General features: G+C 33.4%; 1 protein-coding gene across 1 annotated transcript; it reads left to right on the top strand.

The window, feature by feature from the left end:
* Positions 1 to 4,931, top strand: LOC119674999 (the record flags this gene model as incomplete). Its single annotated transcript, XM_038086160.1, is given in 2 exon segments — positions 1 to 4,383; positions 4,462 to 4,931. Coding segments are annotated over 2 exon segments (4,853 nt in total), but the record flags the coding sequence as incomplete, so codon positions are not given.
* Between the last annotated feature and the right edge of the window lie 13,970 nt (positions 4,932 to 18,901).

The raw sequence follows: 18,901 nt of genomic DNA, 5'->3' as shown, positions 1-18,901 counted from the left end.
TAGAAAGCACTGAAGTTATAGAATCTCCAGGTAATAACGAAACTGTAATTAAAGGTGTGTCAAGCATGGAACTGACGTCTAATTTACCACGTATTAAAATTCCGTCGTTTGATGGTAATTATCTGCACTGGTACGCATTTAAGGATTTATTCACGTCAGTTGTATCAAATAACGTTGCATTGTCTAATACACAGAAACTTCAATATTTAAAAGATGCGTTAGTGTTGGACGCTCAACACGCCCTAGACAACATTACTACAACAGATGCACATTGGGCAGTAGCATGGAGTTTACTCGTCCGCAAGTATGAGAACAAGAGGATCATTCTTAATGCGTATTTAAAACAAATTGTTAATTTAACAACGGTGTCTGATGGTTTACCAAATAGTTTACGCTTGTTATGTGACACCATCACGTCAGCTGTGCGTGCGTTAGAGCAATTGGGTCGTCCAGTGCAGCATTGGGACGATTGGTTGGTCTTTACCCTTCTCCAAAAATTAGACACGAAAACACGCTCAGCTTGGGAGCTGTCAACAACCAGTTTAGAACAAATTCCAAAATTTGAGGAGCTGGTCAGTTTCTTAGAAAATCGAATACATTCGCTGGAGGTAGTTAATAGCATGACCGATAACTCTAATCAGGAGAAAAAGTTTGTAACACCTATCAGAACAAAGGGGTTCGTGAAAAGCCATCATACCACTGTTCAACAATGCGTGCATTGTCAAGGTAAGCATTTACTGGCATATTGCGCAGAATTTCGGCAAATGACTGGGACAAAGAGATATGAGGTAGTCAGATCTGCAAGATTGTGTTTCAATTGTTTGAGAACGGGACACATGGGTCATAATTGTCCATCGAAATATCGGTGTCTGCGATGTAATGCAGCGCATCATACATTACTACATGACCATAGTGGAAGTGGTGGAGAAACTAATTACTCAAATATACCGGAAAAGACCACTGAAGCGACTAAGAAATACGCTGTCACATCAAATAATACATACATTTCCAGTGCTAATCAAGGTGCTCGAACTTTACATCTACAGACTGTTTTAATTGGCACTGCATTGATAGAGGTAAGGAGTCCTTCTGGTCAGAAGCTTATTGTGCGAGCTCTTTTGGATAGCGCGTCGGAAGCAACGTTTGTCAGCGAATTCATCGTGCAGCGGTTAAAACTGGACAAAACAAATGTCATAGTGCCGGTGAGTGGTGCAAATGGTGAAAGGGTCGCCAATTCAAGAGGAATGGTTTCATTTACAATCCATTCGTTAAAATCCGATTTCAACATGAATTGTGTTGCACTAATACTTCCACGAGTGGGTAGCGTTACCCCAACCATTCCCATACCGAAAGAAGCGCTTGGTGAGTTCATGAATTTAGATTTAGCTGATCCTCAATTACAGGTTCCGGGGGCAGTCGATATGATTTTGAGCGCTTCAGATTATGCTGCTATTGTCTATGAGCGACTAAAACGGCATCCAACTAACAATATTGTTGCCCAATATACGCAACTCGGTTGGGTAATTTTTGGTGGACTGTCGCGACGAAAGGGTATTTCAGTGAAAGGACAAGTTAATTGCTGTCATACTCGGGCAACATTGCACGAAATGCTACATAAATTTTGGGAATTGGAAGAAATAACAAACCACGCTCCGTTAACAAAAGATGAAATGTACTGTGAAGATTTTTTTGAGCGTACAACTGTACGCAACGCAACGGGTCGATATGTGGTTAGACTACCAATCAAGCAGAAAGCTGATTTGGCAACACTTAAGTCAAGTAAACTAAATGCACTTGCATTATTAAACAGCACGTTACAGCGATTAACCCGAGATCCGGATATGTACAAACTCTACCAAGATTTCATGGACGAATATCAGACCTGTGGCCATATGGAAGTGGTGCCACACTCGTATGATGTAGCTTCAACATGTTATCTTCCTCACCATGGTGTCTATAAAGCATCGAGTTCTACAACGAAGCTTCGCGTAGTCTTCAATGCTTCTAATAAATGTTTGAGCGGAATATCTCTTAATGATTGTCTGCATATAGGTCCCAGATTACAAAATGATCTATCAAATATCATCTTGCAATGGCGGCATTACCCTATAGTGTTTACAGGAGATATCGAGAAAATGTACAGGCAAATTCTTGTTGATAGCAAAGATGTGGATTTGCAACGAATAATGTGGCGCGTTCGACACGGGGACGCCCCTACAACGTTCCGGTTGCTCACTGTAACAAATGGGACTAATTGTGCTCCATATCTTGCCATCAAAGTATTGCGTACTCTGGCAAAAGAGGAGCAAACTCGTTTTCCACGGGCAGCTGAATCGATTCTAAATGAATTTTACATTGATGACGTACTATCAGGTGGAGACACTCCAATCGAAGCTGCAGAAAAATTGCACGAACTTCAGGAGCTTCTAGCAACTGCAGGCTTCACTTTACGTAAATTTAATTCGAATTCAAATGACGTTTTAAGCACTCTGACTGAGGACGTAAAAGCTCACGCCGACGATGTGGAAATTAACACCGAGTATAAAACTAAGACACTTGGTCTTACTTGGTATACAAAATCCGACAGTTTTGGTTACAACGTCAATGTAACTTGTGACAACCATCATTACACAAAACGACTAATGTTGTCTGACATATCGAAGTTATTTGATCCACTTGGGTTCTTGGCTCCGGTTATCATTCGAGGAAAGATGTTTCTGCAACAACTCTGGCGTACTGGATCCGATTGGGATGATCCCTTGTCAATAGAGATGGCAAACATTTGGCATAACTTTCGTATTGACTTACAACAATTACATCACATTCGAATCCCACGTTGGATAAACACCACTTCGACAAGTGCAATTGAATTACACGCATTTGGTGATTCATCAAATCAAGCATATGCGGCTGCAGTATATGCGAAAACAACCATCGGTACGACCAGTTTTGTAAATTTGCTTATTAGTAAAACTAAGGTAGCCCCGTTGAAAGAAACGTCTATACAACGTTTAGAATTATGTGCAGCATTGCTAGCAGCAAAACTTCTACACAAGGTAAAAGGAACATTTAAGTGTCAACCATCACGCTGTATTTTGTGGACTGATAATACAACCACACTGTGGTGGATTAGAACTGATCCAGGCAAATTGAAGCAGTTCGTGGCAAACAGAGTGTCACAAATTCAGTCAATGACAAATATTGAAGACTGGAGGTATATTGCAACAAAGGATAATCCGGCTGATTGTGCATCACGAGGCAGTACCGTTTTGCAACTAAAAGATAATCTGATGTGGTGGTATGGACCATCTTGGCTTCGCTTAAATGAGAAAATGTGGCCTAACCACCAAATCAATCATACTCCTGACAGTTTACCTGAGAAAAAAGAGATTAACTCATTAACTACGCAGTTATCAACAGAAGTGTGGGAAATATTTGGACGATATGCTACTCTTGACAAATTACTCGTAGTCGTGGCGCAATGCCTACGTTTTATTCATATGTGTCAAAAAAGGATGCGTAGGGATGAAAGTTTCTGCACTTGGCAAGAACGTTATACGGTTCTTAAAAAATTAGTAACAATTGTACAAAGGACCGAGTTTACCAACGATTATGGCGCTTTACGGAAAGGCAATCCAATCAACAAATCAAGTAAATTGTTTAAATTGAATCCGAAGCTTGATTCCGACGGAATTATGCGTCTAAATGGACGACTGCAAAATGCGAATATTCCTTCAGATGAACGATGTCCAATGATATTACCCAAATGTCATGATTTTACTACGTTGATTATTAATCACGTTCATAGTCGAACATTACATGGCGGAACTCAAACAACATTAGCATATGTGCGACGGCAATTTTGGGTTATTGAAGGAAGATCCGCTGTGAAGAGAGTGATTAACAAATGCATTACATGTTTTCGTCAAGCCTGTCGACCGCAAGCACAACTTATGGGTAACTTACCTCCAGCACGGTGTAATATATCACAGCCATTCATGCACACGGGCGTGGATTATGCTGGTCCATTTAATGTGAGAGCGACAAGAGGGAGAGGCCATCGTACTTACAAGGGGTATGTGGCTCTATTTATATGTTTTATTACACGAGCTATTCATTTGGAACTTGTGAGTGATATGACATCTGAAACATTTCTAGCAGCGTTAAAGCGATTTGTATCAGTCCGTGGCATATGCTCAGATATGTACAGCGATCGTGGTACATCCTTTGTCGGTGCTGATGCTTTAATGAAAGATGAAATTAAATTATTTAAAAAACAAATTGAAGCTGGGTCTGTGTTTGCATCAACCGTTGGCATAAATTGGCACTTTATACCACCCGCAGCGCCTCATTTTGGTGGCCTATGGGAGGCAGGAGTAAAAAGCATGAAATTTCATCTTAAGCGTGTAGTAAACACGGCAACTTTAACTTTTGAAGAATTTTACACGTTATTAAAACAAGTCGAAAATTGTTTAAATTCGCGGCCGCTTACGGCTCTATCTGATGACCCCACAGACTTATCAGCGTTGACACCAGGACACTTTTTGATTGGACGAGCACCATCTGCCGTACCTGAACCTAATTTGCTAAATACAAAGATTGGTGTACTATTCCGATGGAAGATGTTAAGCCAGATGTATCAAGACTTTTGGCGCCGTTGGTCCCAAGAATATTTAACACAATTACATGCCAGAAACAAATGGACTAAAAGCCAAACAAATGTCGCAACCGGTCAACTGGTCCTACTTCGAGATGAACGATTGCCTCCAAGCTCCTGGTTGCTTGGCCGCATTATCCAAGTCCATCCTGGCACGGACGGTGCTGTTCGGGTCGTAACCATACAAACACAGTCCGCCATTGTGAAACGGCCAATTACGAAGATCTCTGTTTTACCAATCGACATTGAAGGACGTCCTGAAGCACACGAGTAATATAGACGCAAGATCCGGTTGTATCTCCACGTCTAGGTGGGAGAAATGTTTAAAATTATCTATATCAATCTGGCAACCACTGTGTGTGGGCTGCTTTTAATGGTTAGCAAGTTTTTTCATTCTTCTTGTTGTACGAGCATCCGTCGTGTTCGGTTGTGTTTCGTGTTGTGCAGTAAATTTGTTTGAGTTTTGTTCTAATTACATTTAAAAATATGTTTTATATGATAAGTAATATTAGAGATAAATAAATGAAATATTCTTTGAAACTTTAAAGAAAGAAAAAACCGCATTTAACGAACAGATACGTTTCACGAAAATGACAATTTCGCTTATGAGGTCTTGATAATCAATTCGATTCTATTCAAAATTCATATCAAATTCAAATCATTTCTCCCATATACACCATAAACTAGGTCTTTTATCGCGAACAAAGCTATATTTCATAACACGATTCTGATAAATTTATCGATTAATATCCTTATCCGCACACAGTCTCAGATTTAAGCTATCTATATCTCAGATCTCAAATCTTAGACCGAATCTTAGATGTACGTGGTCTATATGTATTTATGATGTTATGCACGTTCCATATAAAACTCCATAAAACTCCATATCTTTATATGATCCTGATAGGCATATGGCTATAATCACAAAATAATACAAAAATTTCTGCTACGTCCTTTTTATCTGTACCGCAAATAGTCTGTGTCAGATAAGTTACCAAGGTTCAGTACTTTAATTCAAGTTAAAGGTATTGTACGCAGTCTTACTTTTGGTGGTCCATCTTTAGTTCGGGACCGCATTGAGTGTTAAAACGACTATTACCTTTCGAAATACTGTAATATTTCCTATATTGCCAATCAAGACAATGTTAAAGGTACCTTGAATTTCAAGTCGAGTGCTTTATTTGCGTGATTCTAAAGTTGTTAATTCGAGTAAAATCTTTGGTAGTATACCAATTTATATATATTAAGTTCTTTATGTCATAAAATATGTTACACGTTAGAAATACACTTGAATTACAATTAATGTTTAATAAAAAAATATTTTAATTAAATAATCAAATCCTGTGTTGTCACCTCTTTAACGGTGTCATAGAAATGCGTTTTATACACAAATGATTTTTGCACCCCTTTTAATAAATTTGGAAATAACTTAAGTCCTTTTTCGTTATTATAATTTTGGCGCAACACCAAAAATAATTTTTCCTTAAAATCTCCTTTTTACTTTTAAGTGTCTTTCCGTCTATTAGTTTCAGTCTTAGATTATATAAATCTAAGAGGGGCTTAGTGTGTTTTTGATGGCAATAGAAATATGTTACCTACAGTTTCACAGCTGTGGTGGCAGAAGCTGTCAAAATAAATGCCAAACAATTTAGAGATTAAAATCTATGACACGCCCTACATGCAGCCATCATCAGTTCGCTTTTAGGTTATTATTACTTCATACAGTAAATGACATGCCAGCAAAAGCTGTCAGAGATATAAAAGTACTTTTTTCTGTATCAAAATTAAACCAACATAGACAGTGGCATAGACACCATTCCCATTACCACTAAGTAGAAGCCAAAATGTCTTAAAGTTTCATTATCTTGGCAGCGGATGTCATGTTTAGCCCCACTATCACAATTTCTACCGTTTACGCTCATTTTTCCATGCCGTCGTCATAGCTATTATGGCTTACTTAAGTCCGGAAGGATAATGGTGAACGTTAAATCCTATTAAGAAATTTATATCGAAAATGAAAATCTTAATCATTGCTTTATTTATAGTGGCAGGCAAAAATTTTTGCTTTTTATTTGAAAGGCAATGGGTAAATGTGGAGTGAGATGAAATACAAATAAAAATAATGAGAAGTGTTGAGTATTAGAGAAGAACAAGAAAAGTGCGTTAAAAACTTTAACAAAACTAGATACTTCATAGTTTGCGATGGAAATGAATACTTTCGGTGTCATATAATAGTTTTATGTAAATTAATATTTTTTAATAGGATACGAAAAACTAAGTGAAAAAGAAAAGATTATCATACTAAAAATTCTTATAAGATTAGTTTTCATATGATTAAAATTTTAATTGAAAAATAAAAAGAGAATGTTAATTATAAAAATATTATAAAATATTATTAATTATCTTGGAACTGTGCCATTGCACCTATGCTCCAGCGGTGGAGAGTTGTTAACAAGCAGATTATGCAGGAGTTACCAAGATGAAGAGGAGGTAGACTCTATCAACCACTTCCTTTGTCTGTGTCCAGGACTTCAGACAAGGCGACTTCAATGTATCAGGGATCGAATTTTCACTGACTTGAAAGAGATAGCATAAGCAAACTTATCGGATCTCCTCAACTTCATCTGAAAAACCACAACTTCATCTGGTTTAACAAGGATTACAAAGGTTAGCAACTCGCCTCTCCCGGCAAAATTTTTTGAAGACATCCCAATGGACAATATATGCCTCTGAGTGGAGGTGCTGACAATGGTCAGCACGCGCCTTCCGAACCTAACCTAACCTAATTATCTTGAAACAATCATAACAAAATCATCCTTATAGGATGAAATTTTGCCTAAAACATTTAATAAATTTGAAGTGCTTTTCAAAATAACAGTCAGTAAAACTTTTTTAAATGTAGAATTGAAATGCCCAGAAGTGGTTTCATGTGGTACAAGAAATTATTAAACAATCCAGAATTTAGTCTACTGCTTAAAATGAGATATATGAAATGTTACGTATGGTCAGTCTTACACTATGGAGTTAAAACGTGGACGCTAATAACAACCGCAAAGAATAAATTGAAGACTTTCGAAACGTGGTGTTATTGCCGTCTATTAAAAATACATTCGATTGATAGAATTACCAATGAAGAAGTGCTCGGAAGAATGCAGCAAGAAAGATAACTGCTAAAAGCCATAAAAGAAAGGAAAGCAGCATACTTGGGACACATAATACGTGCACCCAAATACGAAGTATTGCAACATATACTTCAAGGCCGTATAGAAGGTCGCAGAGACGTTAGGCGGAAACAACTTTTGCGGTTAAGGAATATCCACACCTAGACAGGACTTTGAATTATTGGCGAATTCATACACTCTGCGCGATCGAGAGAGCTTTACACAGCGATAGTAAACAACATATAAGGAATATCCGCACCTAGACAGGTCGGAGTCTAATAAAAGCAATTAAAAACTGCATATATCCAAAGACTGTCTTAAATCAGAACCTGCTCTTTAATAGCTTCCACTTAAAAATATATACGCTTTTATGTTATATTATATGTATAACATATATATTATATGTATATATATAATATGTGCATATATTTGCTTTTGATAGAAAAATGCAGTTTTCTACATAAAGAACATCACATAGTCAGTAAATCAGTAAATACAGGAAGTAGTTGAAAATTGAAAAGAAAATTTGCGCAAAAATATCGAATGCAAATAGGATATCGGATTAAATATCAAACCGATACATTACTGTGCAACATACGCCGCAACTATACAATATTCTGATTTAATGCGTCGAATAAGATATACCAAACTCTTCAAATTTCCCAAACCTAAATATCAACTAACGTTTTGTACAGATAGAATAAACTCTTTTGAAATCATAAGAGCAAGTCAACACTGATGACACCTTCGACTCAGAACTTGAGCACTTGATTTCTAGATCGCATTAATAACAGCATATTTCTTCAATAATAACAATGATAGAAAATTTCTATCTATTTTAGTTGCTTTTAGACTGTCTTTTAAAAGTTTTGAATTTAAAGCAACTCTGAGTCGTCAATCAACTTGAACGAAACATACTGTATATAAACTTTCCTTTAGGGTGTTCAATCAATGTGGAATTTGAAGCAATTTTTGTTCATCAATCAGCTTGAACGGAACGAATAATAGCCCTAAATGACGACCAAAATGCGATAAATTGATGTTTTTGAAGTGTTAATTTCCAATTTATTGAACTTCAAAGAAAATATCGACTGATTTTTGATGAATTAACACAGTTTTGGTGGAATCTGTGATAGACATGAATTTTAAGGTATCGCCTTGATGTTTATTATTTACATTTTCGTTTCGTTGAAACCACATATGTCTTTCAAAAGCTCTAACTAGAGAAAGGTATCATATTCATGAATTTGCATCATCCATTATCAACTTTTCAGTAAAATTTTGTTCAATTTTAAAACAAAATTTTATATTAATTGTTTTCTCGGTGGTTCTTCTTGTATCGATGACGTAAACAGTTTGTCACCTAAGATTCAACAACTTCATTTCTTATCGTTCAAATATTCTGAAATTTTGACACTACATTGGCGTGTCATAGATCTATAACACAAGTGATTATCAACAAATGACCCTTTCACAAATACATATTTTTAAGGGGTCCTGTTTACTATCCAGCACTCAATTTACAAATAATTGTCTTACATAAAAACATATTTCATTAGAAAAACGATACTTTTTAAAATTTGTAGAAAGGTAATTTCAATTTTCCACTAACCGAAATGATTAATTGCTTTATCGGCTTTGGCTGTCACTAATCAATATTCGTTTTCCATTACCTTTTTCAGCTAATTGATTAGGAAATTCATACGTAAGCAATATTTAAATTGAAAATTGTCATGACTTTCAGCATTGAATTTTCCTCAGATTATTGCCCGTCGATTGTTGATTATTTAGCTGATATAGAAGTTAAGCACATCCGACCAATTATAACCAATATTGTCAATTTTGGTAAGGGTGAAAAGTTCACGTACCGCTTTTTAATTGGAATTGTCGAATAAATGCAAAAGTTCCGTCGACAAAAAAAAACAAAAAAGTATATGAAAAGTCGAGAACGTTAACAAATGCCAAAATGCGAAACTGAAAATGTGAAATAGTATCAGGTTAATGCACAATCCATAGATCCAAACGCCTATTGTCTGGTTATTAAATTTTCCACAAACAAAAATCGATTTGCCAAATAAGGCGAAAGGGAAAAAATTAACATATCAATTGGAAAAAAACGTCAAAAATTGGTCGCACTGTCACAGCAAATACGTTTAAATGCAAACTGAAATTAATTGGGTTGATGGGACGGTAGGGGCTTCGGTTTCGGTTTGGGTTTAGATTGAGACTGGGCAAATGTACTTGACAATGACAATTGTTCGATTTGTAGTTTGTTTTGCTTTTGTCGTTTGACTTCACAGACACAATTCATTTGTATTCAATTTAGCAGCACGACTGTCATGTACCGGCAGCTTAACTTATCATAAGACAAACTTTGTTATACTCTTCAGTTTTTATTTGCATTTATGTTGGGACATCACAAAAGATCCAATAAATTCACATAACATATACAAACATTATTGTTAGAAAAACGTGCACAAAGAGAAATAAAAACGTTGCTTAAACAACGAATCCTTTCACAACAAAATAAAAATCCTAAACAAACTTCAGTTCTCTTTAACTAACATAAATTTGATATGCAATACATTTAGAAAGGACATTGACTTATTGAGGATTTCTATACGAGCATATGCAAAATAGTATAAATTATTGCAACATAATTCAGAATTATATTTGTAAATTTTAGAATCCTTAAATCGTATTCCTTTCCGTTTTATATTTAAGTTTCTGACTTGCCTTTTTGCATTGAAAATTTATAAAAAAAAATAGTTATTATATTTGCACATACATTAAAGTTGCTCATTTTCATATTATTTTCCTCATTTTTTTCACAATATAAAATACTAATTTACATCAGATCAAAGCTGATTTGTTGGTCCTCACAAAAACTGCATAAAATTTTATTTCAAGCACTGCAGGAATTGCAAATCCATGCAGCACTTCACTGAACAACCTCTGCAGTGCACTCTGCCATAAATTCACTTAAAGTTTGTTTTTATTTGCTTTCTCTGTTTTCTTTTTGAAGTTTGTTGCTTCAGAGGCGCGCAATACTACAAAAACAAAAAAACTAGTTGATACGCAATTTTTATGTCAAATGCCTGTGTGTGAGTAAAACAACAGCAACATCGGCAACATCAGCAGCAACAGCAACTGACAAAATAGTTTTAAGCAAACAAAAATATCAACTCTGGCAGCATCAGCAGCAACAGCAGCAATAACAACTTTGCATATAAAAATGTTTTAGCAAATGGAACGAAACGCTTCAATTTGCCTCCATACGGTACTAAGGCAAATGTCAAAAGTGCAGAGCTCAAAATTACTTCATACAAAAACAGTTTAACATTTTCCAGTTTAAGTGCTGCGAATAACGAGATTCCAGCCACTTTACAACAACAATTAATCCATTATTTAAATTGAAGCAGTTTTGTGAAAAATACTCTATAACGAACTACACTCTTTTCAAAAACAAGCAACTATATACGCTATATAAATTCTATTGTGCTTTAAAAGATTTTTTTTAATTGCTTAACGTAATTAACATATATGTTCTTTCTCCTCACATCCCTCACATTAACATAGCATCAATAAAGGCTACATATATTCCTCAAAATATTTGTGGTGTTACGACTTCTAGTTTGGAGAGTATGTGACAAATTGACCAAAAAGTGTTTCGACTAGCTTACAAAACCTTATTACTTTGAACACAATTTGTTAATAATCATCAATCAATTTTTCTCGAATTATAATCCTATCATAACAAGGTTTTTTTAAGTTTTCTGCACTTTTCATTCATTAATCTAACTGCAATTAGACTTATGTTTTCAACTTCAATTCACTTTAAGTAATCTTCAATCGAGCCTCGAGTTAGATGGAACGATGAGTTGACTGGCTATACCGCAACATTGATATTCATCGTAATTCAAAGATTTCTGCACTTTTCTAATAGAAATTTTTATCAAGAATTTTAAAATAAAATAATGTTTCAACAATCAATTCATTCTAGGCAACTCAACCACAAAATATATCTATAATAACGCTTACAATTGAACCGAAATCAATTTCCGTGGAAGCATTAAAATGTATTCGATGCAAGAATTAATCGGTATTGCACTATGGATCATAATTTTGCTATTACTATCGATAACATGCACAAAATTTGCTGCCGACTTTAGCGTCTCTTGACTAACTTTGGTTAACTTTTGTTAGATGCTAACCATTCAACTGGAATGTAGAGGGTAATAGTGTGTGACATAATAAGGGAATGATGCGAAGCTTTCCCAATTGCTAACCTCACCTACTAGTGGTGCATCCTGTTTTCGCAAACGACGCTCTGCTGACCGAGTACAGACAGTTTAATCGGAACATCTGTTGAAGAGGAAACGTTCCAAAATTTGAAAATTAACATCAAAGCAGAGGAGACTGCAGTGAACCAATCACCCACACACGTTAAACTATCTGTTTACTACCAAAACCACATGGCCTTTTTCTTCTCATAGGATCTACGGGAACTAATAAATAACCATTTAACTAATAATTAAAATTTTTAAAGTCAAACATGATACAAGATGACTAGTCACCATTTTCTATTTTTAAATAAAAAGTGGTGTTTCTCAAACTAAAATTAATACTGAAAGAAAATTATTTCGGTACCATCCAAAAAGCTGTGACCTAAGCAATTCTGGTCTATAAGCACAAGACATATTTTGACAAATTCGTTAAGCGTTTCCTCACTCATTTGATTTGAAAGGAGAGTATTTTAATAATAAAATTAAGAATTAGATTAATTTTAAAAAAATTTAGATTAATTTTAAAAAAAATTTCTAATTAATCTTAAGAAACCGTTGCTACTATCAAACATTTTTTCATTCTCAGATGGATATGAATTCGCTTTTATATATTTTTGAAGAAATCAGTTCAGCTTTGCTTTAGATAGTTCTTTATTTATCTTATAGAACTACAATTTTTCCATTTTAAACGTTTTCAGTGGTTTATAGTATAAATATAATTTGTCTTTTGTATTTTGTTCTAATTATTGTATTTTCTAATTTCATATAGATTTTTCAAATTCAAATTTTTTTTATGACTTTAACATAGCGTAAGCTGCATATGCGCTATCTTATCAAATAGTGTTGAGATATATTTTAATTAAAATTTTGTTAATGGTTTCAGAATTTCAAAAAAACATTCAGTTCCGACTAATAGTCATACAATTATATCAACTTTTGTCGGCTTAAAGATATAAAACACCTTACGTACTTATACTTATACGATACTAATAAGTCAGTCAGTAATTAAGTTTATTGTTTTGAATTCTGTTTGTAAATATAATATATAAAACATATGTTATTAATATATATTAATAAATCACAATTTTCCACTTTCGCTTGAGCGAATCGTAGAACAACATTAGCATGACTATCTGTATTACGTTCCTAGATCAGTGTCTATATTTAAAAAAAACAATATAAAATCATGCAATAAATAATGTTTTCACAAACAGAATAGTATTGAAATTTAACAATTAAAAATAAAAATATAATTAATTAATTAATTCAATTATTCTGCAGCTGGCTTATGATTTCGTTCCAACATAACACAGCAAATGAATTTGTTGACGAACTTTCATATCAAATTTCATAAAACTTCAAGTTCGAACGTACTTGTCTCAAGTACGGCTTTGCGTCAGTTAGCTTATGAACGCTGACTCTGAGCTTCAAATTTAGCAGGGCACGAGCTCAAGCCTTGATACTTGCCGTCTCAAAAAACTATTCACGATTAATTAAATATAAGATATAATTCAAAAACCAGTGATAATGGATATTTGGCACTAACAAAACAGCTGTATGGGCAGCCAAAAATTTCAAATAATGAAAATTAATAAAATTTTGATGTTGCAGTTCACTACTGTTTGAAAACCTTTCCATTGCAAACAGTAGCTTATCTTAAGAAAAGTTACTGTCTTTCGTCAAAAGTGACATGAAAACTCAAGGTAATATTAAAATACATATATTTGATATAATTAGACTTTTATTAAAAATTAATAATAATTTACTTAGAGACAATACACTATGAAAATAAAATGTGTGTTCAACTTCAACTTTTTCGCTCTACTTCTTCTTTTCTTTCTTTGACTGTTATTTTGTTTGACATATCTGTCAGAACAAAAGTATTGAAGAGGTCTATTTTATATTACGAACTCCTTCATATATAAATAAATTTATTTAAAAAGCTGAAATTTGTTTATTTCTAGAAGCCCTCTATGCCTATATTTCCACGATTGTAAAATCGTGGTTTATGATTATAATTATTATTCATGATATAATACAATCAAGGATAGTATTTTGTCGCTTGTTCAATTAGGCATTAATTAAATTGGACATTCTTTCCACCAGATGACTACTGCACTCCGAACTTAGATAGTGAAAGATGCTTAACTTGTGGTTTAAAATGTGATTTTTCTATATATCTGTCCATCTTCAGATAAATAAAATTAAATACTCGATTCTTAAAAAAATTATTTACGAATAATTAAATATAAGATATAATTCAAAGACCACTGATTATGAATATTTGGCAATATTCTACTATACAGCTGTATAGTCAGTTAAGAATTCAATTAATAAATAATAAAAAATAATTTTTTGTTGTTGTATCTCACTACTTTTCGAAACCTCTTTATTAAATACCTATTAAACTGTATATATAATATTGAAACTAATTATTCATTTAGTATATATTTAATACTTTCAATATTTAATGCTTTTTTTGCCCAATTAAGTTTCGAGTGTATTAAAAATTATTAAATTTTAATGAAGTTTTGCATATTTTTGCAGCTGAGAATATTTTTGTGTAAACCAGAAAATCAAAATATTTTTGAAATGTGTGGATAAATTTAAGATAAATATAAATGAAAATATTTTGTTTGCATTCTCATTTAATTTTTTCATTATTATTTTTAAATTTTAACTTATGTGCAACACATTTTGATTTTTTCAATTTTCCGCAATTTTAAACCCGACGTAAATTCATTTTTTAAACAAAATACTTTCAATATTTTTCATAGATTTTTTTTGCACTTTTTTCAGTTTGCAATTCTGCTTGCACGGGCGAATGCAGTTACGCGTATAATTTGCAATTCTGATGCAACTCAGTTTGTAATTTGCTTATTTTGTTTTAATATAAATGTAAATTGCATTCTATTTACTTTTTGCATATGCACATAAACACATAAACACATGAGCACATAAGCTCATTCTACACAATACTTTTTGTGTTTGTTCCACCGACTATGTACATAAGCACTTATAGAAGATATGAAAGTGAATATATCACTAAATTGCAATTTAGCGCTCGTCTTAGTGCAGAAGCCACATATCCTTCATCCTTCATCCTTTTTCCTTGCACTCATTTATTAAGCACTCCCTGCGGAAATGTTTGTGCAGCAAAATTTGCATTACACGATGCACTTCGCACCATTAAAGCACGAAAAAAATACACAAAACTTTTTTATTAAGGAAAAAGGAATTTAAGTGAATACTTTTTTAAAATTTCTGCAATTTTACTTTTAACTTTCCTAGCTCTCCTTTAATCCTAGCGAAATTTTGGAGATTTAAAAGTTTTCATTGCGACTTAATATTTAATAAGGACGTTTAAGTGCTTAAGTTTCCTACCAAAATATATGAAAGTGCATTTCTTACTGCTTCATCTTTTAGAAATAGCAAACTCCAAGCAGATGTAATGAGGACTGAGTTTATTTGGTTTCGTATGATTTTGATAAATTTTTAATGTTGCAATTTGCTTCTGAACGGTGCCAGAAAGCTTTAACAGTAATTAAAACTATAAGTGATTAAATTTTTCTGGGCGTGTCAGCCTCACATGTGTTTAAAAATGTATAAAAATTCCTTTAATGGAATTGTAAACTAAAAAATATCACAATAATAATTTTAAAACCAGAAATTAATTACAGTCTATTTTATTATTTATCTTCATATAACCAAACCGAAAATTTTTCTGCATAAACTTAAAGTGATATTCATTTAAAGAACATGATACGTTGAAGAAGTACTGCAGGGACTTATCATAAAAGCCACCAAAATTTATATAAATTTATTCAGAACGAAATAGAAATAGTATCCCAGATTTAAAAACTCATAAGTTTTTCTGGAATTAAAATCATGAGATGTGAAATTCCTAGCAATATACTGTAAAACGTTGTCCAAAACGTCACAGCGCTACGTAGCTTTAGAAAATGAAAGGATCAGCAAAGGAGAAAACTATATGGGAAAAAAATTATTTCTAAAATTATATCCGTAGAGAAAAAATAACATTTGCCTTTAAAGAATACATTATAAATGCATTTAAATAAACAATACATGCTATTAAATAAGTATCCTCATTCTCTGCTATCTAAATACATCTGGCAATGCTGGTAGTGGTAAGCAAGTTCCCAGCAGATATTTTCCTATTTGATTCTATTCTCTATAACTTCAACCTGAAGATCCCTGTCACATTTGTTCGATAATTCTTATATTTTAGGATGTTTTTACATGTTAAGCCACATATGTACGAATTGAATCCCATACTTGACCTGTTCATTTCTATTCAAACCAATAAACAGATATTTTGACCATGCTCTCTTCATAAAATGTGTTCTATCTTAGTTCGCTTTCTTTTTTTGATTTCTTTTCTGATAAGTATGCTGACATATATTAATATTAGATATCAATATTATATTAATGTTATTAATAGATATTTATAAAAATAGATATTAGTTCCAACCGAAAACAGCGAAAGAAAACTCTTAGGCACATGTTTAAAAACTAACCGCATTTTAGTGTAGGTAAATATTATGTTATTTACAGCTCTCTGCTGGCTTAATATTTGACATATATGGTAACAATGACCTTACATACTTACTTACTTATTTGGCCATAACAACCTATTACTGGATTTCAATTTGTCACAGTGTGTGTCTACAGGCGCCTCTGATGCGTACGTGCCTTCTCCAGTCTCGTATAGCAAATCTGGTTAGTACTCGCTCAACTTGATCACTCCACCGAAGACACGGTCTAGCTGTCACTTTCTTCCTTCAACTACTGCTTTAAATACTTTTTTCAGTGGAGTATCTTCATCCATTCTCACGATTTGACGAGGCCAACTAAATTGGTTGTGACTCCAAATCTTTATTTATCATTCTACTAACATTATAAGACTTTTCAGAAACTTAACTTACATTCGCAATATTTGATATTAGTTATAGTTAGAGTGAGCTTGTTCGTTGTTGCAATTTGTATGCGTATGGTTTTATTAAAACCTGGACCGACAGATGCAAAAGCGGCTGTAGATGCAAAAGCGGCAGTCTAACTCGTTTAAATGTATATATCAGAAAGTAAACATAGTCCGCTTGACACAGGTCAGAGATTCTATATTATATTGAGAATTTCTTCTCAAAATTCAAGTTGTTGAAACAGTACATCCTTTATTATGTGTGTTTTTTGATTAAGTTACTTAAATTACTTGAAAATGATTTTAAAGAAGATATAAATTTACAAATTTTGAAATGTTTTCCTTCCAAATGCAGAATATCCTAAGATTAACACAAAAGTTATGGTTCACAAGTACGCTAATGATTTCGTATATGTTGTATTTAAGCAAAATTTATGGAAAATGGTAGTATTTTTTATAGAACATAAGGACACTAATGAGCAGAAGTAAAAGTTTTATTGCTGGCATGGCACTTGATATGGCAGAGCCTTGAACCAAAACAGCAGTTCTTTCAAATCTTGTATTGTACCGACAGTGCTCGTCTGGCAGTTTGTATATGTTTTATGATCCCACCATATCCTACCAAGCTGCTACAACGCTGGTTAGTTTCCGCTAAGTTATGGTCTTGTCAACTACTGTACACATCCTTGTTCAGCGTAAGCCGAACTCTCATACATTTATGCTCTTTCATTTAGAATAATGCATATGAAAATTGTATGTGGTTTTGAGCACAAAATGACGCGAAACAAAAGTTCTTTCCTGTGTACTGTGTAGTGTGTACTGTGAGTCGTGAACATAAAAGACTTAATTGTGCATGTGGCAAATGCGCCAGTAATTCAGAGTTGCATATGAGCATCATGAATGACTTAACCCGTCCTAAAGCGCTATGTGTTTCGCTAATGTGCCTCGACTAACTAAATTTTAAATTAAAGCTAAATTATTACTAAATGCAGGTTTCTATTTTGAATTCACGAACTTTAAGGCATGTTTATTTCCTTGCGTCATAAAGAAAATTTTCATTTGCGGCGCTTTTATGACTTTAAGCAAACAACGAATTTGTGCTCGTGGCGTATACTTGATATTATTTATTCTTCACGAAGTAATTGCACTTAATTCGTGAGTACTTAATGCCGAAATTTATAGATCGAAGGGTTTTGTATATACTCCATCCAAGCTCTTACGTACTGGCACAATCGAATAATAATTTCGTTCTTTGCACGCAATTTAGTGTAAATTACCAGTAGATTAGACCGTGGCAGAACACATTTACAAGGACTCATTAAGTGTTTAAACCCACATAAATTGGCGCATATTTTGCGTCAAATTGCTTGTTTATACAACTCGGAAGGCTACTTTTTCTATTTACCTTTCGCTTTCATTATTCCAAAATTATAAGTCTTATTGGCACGTGTTCTCGCAATTACTTTCGATTGAGCTATAATTTTTGCATATTTCAGTAATTTCATTAATGCAACGTACATTGAAAACACCACTTAAAATTCCTCCGGAGTGAAATTGTATTCTTCAGAAGGAAAATTTCTTTTCCAACCAATGTGTAATTTAAAGCTAATGAAAGCTTTTAACATTTGAAATGGTAGTCTTTCTTTTAATTGAAATGAACATTTTCTAGCAATCATTAATTAATATTCAAATCAGCATTCTCTCTATCATAGCTGAAAACTTTCAGGTCCGGTATATTTAAAATTTATTATAACATTTATTTTATTAGAAAACGACTATAATAACACTCTTCCACTCTTTCTTGCATATCTACTACAGGTGATTAAAATAAGCCATTAATAATTTTTTTTTCTTCCAA

This window comes from Teleopsis dalmanni, chromosome 2, assembly GCF_002237135.1.
Source record: "Teleopsis dalmanni isolate 2A chromosome 2, ASM223713v2, whole genome shotgun sequence".
Lineage (NCBI taxonomy): Eukaryota > Metazoa > Arthropoda > Insecta > Diptera > Diopsidae > Teleopsis > Teleopsis dalmanni.
The sequence above is the reverse complement of the archived record's forward strand: the minus strand, read 5'-3'. Positions and strand labels throughout refer to the sequence as shown.